General features: G+C 57.3%; 2 protein-coding genes across 2 annotated transcripts in view; both read left to right on the forward strand.

The window, feature by feature from the left end:
- SPRG_20870 (hypothetical protein) overlaps positions 1–2339 on the forward strand; it is a gene marked incomplete at both ends in the record, with an annotated part of 2813 nt that extends 474 nt beyond the window's left edge. Inside the window, 10 exons of the mRNA XM_012349681.1 lie at positions 42–201; positions 253–554; positions 607–876; positions 934–1277; positions 1325–1429; positions 1484–1698; positions 1748–1864; positions 1907–1945; positions 1992–2144; positions 2197–2339. Coding sequence (XP_012205071.1) covers positions 42–201; positions 253–554; positions 607–876; positions 934–1277; positions 1325–1429; positions 1484–1698; positions 1748–1864; positions 1907–1945; positions 1992–2144; positions 2197–2339 — 1848 coding nt within the window. The remainder of the gene's footprint in view (positions 1–41; positions 202–252; positions 555–606; positions 877–933; positions 1278–1324; positions 1430–1483; positions 1699–1747; positions 1865–1906; positions 1946–1991; positions 2145–2196) is intronic.
- A 391-nt stretch (positions 2340–2730) lies between these two features.
- On the forward strand, positions 2731–2994 carry SPRG_09886 (hypothetical protein; the record flags this gene model as incomplete). Its single annotated transcript, XM_012349635.1, has 2 exons — positions 2731–2737; positions 2768–2994. 2 exons carry the CDS (start codon positions 2731–2733, stop codon positions 2992–2994), a joined length of 234 nt encoding a protein of 77 aa, XP_012205025.1.
- Positions 2995–3561: the final 567 nt, after the last annotated feature.

Consider the following 3561-nt stretch of genomic DNA (forward strand, 5'->3'; position numbering starts at 1 on the left):
CGCTTTCTTCAATGTCAACCGATCGAGTCGAGAGCTCTTAGGCCATTTTCCTCTTGGCGCTGGATGCCGCGGCGTACATGCAGGACGCGGCGCTGGTCCGGACGATCCTACAGGACGTGGATGCTGCGGACATTCCAATGGGCCATGGGCTCCTTAACGCTGCGCTGCGTGCGCTCGCAGCAACAAACGACGACGGCACCCGTGCGACGAGCCAACATCAATGCTCATGGAAAGCCTCATGCCCCGCCGTAGACACCCAAGTGGCCACCGAGTTGACAGCCCGCATGATTGCAGCGGAAATCAAACCGACGCACGCGACGTTATCTGCCATCGTTCGCCTTTATGCCCACTCGCCCAACGACCTGCACACTACGCTGACGGCGTTGGCGCCGGCTTTTTCCGTGCCGACGCACCCGACCGTGACCGACCCTGCGTCACACGTTGCGTGCCTCGGTCTTGCCCATTGGATTCGATACGAAAACGGAGGTCGCGCTGCCTCGGACGTACTGACGGCGCTGCTACCGTCGCCACACTGGCACGTGGATGCCGTCATGGTACGATGAATTGTCTCGACCTGGTACCATAGGTGGCTCATCGAAGGAGTAGCGAGACCGGGTCGTCCACGCCTTGGTGCTGGCCCACGAGTTTGAACTGGCCGCGCACTGGATGCTCACTGACGCGCCGCTGCGCCATGACGTGTACGCGTCATGGTTCTCGACCGCATTTTCGGCGAACGCGCCGCTAACGTCGGCCGTCGACGTGTTCAAGGCATGGCAGGCGACGGGGTCGGTCACGCTCCATGACTTTGGCGACGTCATCTACTACCTCTGCCAGCGCCAAGACCTCACCAGCGCCCTCGACGTCTTCGAGCTTCTCGTACATTCGATTCCTGGGATGATGGATACGCATACTTGATACTTGATACGTGTGTAGCACGAGCCACCGACCGAGAAGATCTGCGTGGCGCTGATGAAAGCTCTGCACTCGGAGCAGACACGGGCGTCGATCGACAGCAGCTTCAAGGACTTCTTTCGACTCGCGGTTGCCCGGGGCGATGCGAAGGCCCCAGCGTTCCACTCGGCGCTCAACCTCGCCGTGACCTCGGCGGACGAAGGCTTTGTGCGTGAGATCCTTGAGGCCATGGTGCTCTCGTACACCGTCGACGACACGCCAACGTGGCGCTTGGACCAAGCCGCGTACAACAAGGCGCTGTGCGCCTGTGCGACACATCCGAACCTCCACGCGCTGGGCCTGCGCGTCTTCGAACACATGCACCAGTATGCCACGTCGTTTTCAATGGACGATAAATCTCTGTCTTGTCTAGACACCGGGTCGAGATCAACGAACTGACCATGATGGCCTGTGCCAAAATGGCCAAGTCGTTCCCTGCGTCGTCGGCCACGTTGAAGCTCCTCGCAGATTTCAAAGAGTAGCGTGGATCGCGCCGATCGGATGTGATTGTCTGATATTTTTGGTTCTGTAGTCTCAACCAGTGGCCAAATATTGAGGTGTACACGGTGATTTTGGGGATTCTGGCCCAACACCGGCAGTGGGCCGACTGCGACGCGCTCTTCTCAATGCTGCAAGAAGAGGGCGTGCCATTGGACCTCAAGGCTGCGACGCTCTTCGGGTGCGTCCTGGCGCAGCAGTGCCGCACGGACGAGCTCCTCAAGCTCATTGCCCACATGCAAGAAAATGGTATTCTGTGCTGCATTTATTGCATGATTTTTTAATGGAATTTTGATAGGGATCGAACCGGACGCGTTGTTTCTGCGCGACATTCTCGCACGGCTCTACCGTCACTACGACGTGGACAAGTGCCTCGATTTTTGCAAGCACGTGCTCTCGGTCGCGCGCTGCCAAGGTGCTCGATTGTCGTTTTTTTGGTGGACTCACAATGGTCTAGTCTACTATCACTCGATGATCGAGCTGGCGCTGCGTCATGGTATCCATCGATTGACATACATGGAGAGGAATGCTATGTCTACTAGGTCTCTTGGACCGAGCGCTCAACCTCGTCATTCAAATGGAGTGCGACGGCTTCACGATCCACGCCCACGTGCTGTTGGACATTATCCATCGCGTCACGACCATGCAAGAACTGGAGAAACTCATCTCGGTCTTTGCGCAGCTCAACGACGGCGGTATCGACGTGTTGCAGACTATTCAGACGACAACTTGTCTCTTGGGATGTAGACGTGGACCGCGAATTGCCGTTTGAGGCGTCGGTGTTTACTGCGCTCCTCGAGAAATGCGATGCGATGCAAGTCAAGAGCAGCGTCGCGCTGCGGTTCATTGAGCGCCACGCGACCGCGCTTGGCTACAACGTCCGCGCGTGATTGAATAACACTAGACAAGAATAGAGACGATAGCGTTGCATGAACGGCGATGACTCGGATCGACTTCAGTCGCCAGGACGGTCTTGAGTTGGCTTGGCTCTCGCATCGACTCGTCGTTTTTGAAGCAAAGTACCATGTAGTAGTTCGTATGCTAGTTCCACTAGTTATGCACAACTAGCCCTTATTGTGCAAGACCAGAGTGATGTTTATTCAACTTTCGCAAGGGTCTTCTCAACTTGGTGGCGAGTTCCAGTGCGGTTCACCACGTAGCGCAATTATAGCCAATCAAACACGTCCAAGACCCAATACAGTACTCGCATTGGCTCACAGGAAATGCTTGCTTCTGGATTGGTTGATTCCGCTTGAGACCCGATTGCCGCCAAGTTGCAAAATGCAACGTCGTCACAAGAAGCATGTGCTGACGCCAGAGGAGAAGATGCTGATCGTCCGCACGCACGCAGACGTCCTGAGCGACGTTCGGCGCCGGCGCCCGGTGCGCGACCTCATCCACGAGCGCGTTGGCTTCTCCACGTCGACGATTGGCAACGTCATTGCGCAGTGGCGGCGGGACAAGGACCCGCCCGACCTTTGCGCCGGCCGCGCCAATTCGCCGTGGCTGCCGCCCGAACTCACCAGCACACGCGCTTGGCAATGAATCAGCGAGCTCATTGCATCGCTGAGAAGCGACGCCAAGCCTGTCTCGGCGACCCGTCTTGCGGCCGAGTTGAAGGCGTACGATGCTTGTCTCCATCGCCTCATGTCGTCATGCGTGTCTCTCCTAGCCGACACAACGTTTCGGTCTCGACACGTACCATGCGCCGCGTCCTCCACCGCCAAGGCTACGATTTCGAAGAAAGTATCAACCGATTCAGGTGGATTTTTGAATGGGACAATCAGCGTACAAGCATCAACATCGTTCGTCCAACGCCAAGACAGCGTCCTTGATCAACACTGCGTTCTATCAACAACTGCTCTCGCACGCCTCTGTCCCATACCACCTAACGTGGAACACGAACTACAACTTGTACAATTTTCACCCGGAACCCGTTGACGCCGCCTCAGTCGCTGGCGTCTCTCGAGGACCCCACAAACTGCGTAGCTCTGCCGCCGATGGCAAAGCCTGGAAGGCTTTTACACAGCGTGTCGTCGTGGGCCTCACCCGCGGCCACCATCGCCCCCGGACGACCACAGAAGAGCAAGATGCACCCCCGCGCCGCCGCCT

Source organism: Saprolegnia parasitica (assembly GCF_000151545.1).
Source record: "Saprolegnia parasitica CBS 223.65 unplaced genomic scaffold supercont2.56, whole genome shotgun sequence".
NCBI lineage: Eukaryota > Oomycota > Saprolegniomycetes > Saprolegniales > Saprolegniaceae > Saprolegnia > Saprolegnia parasitica.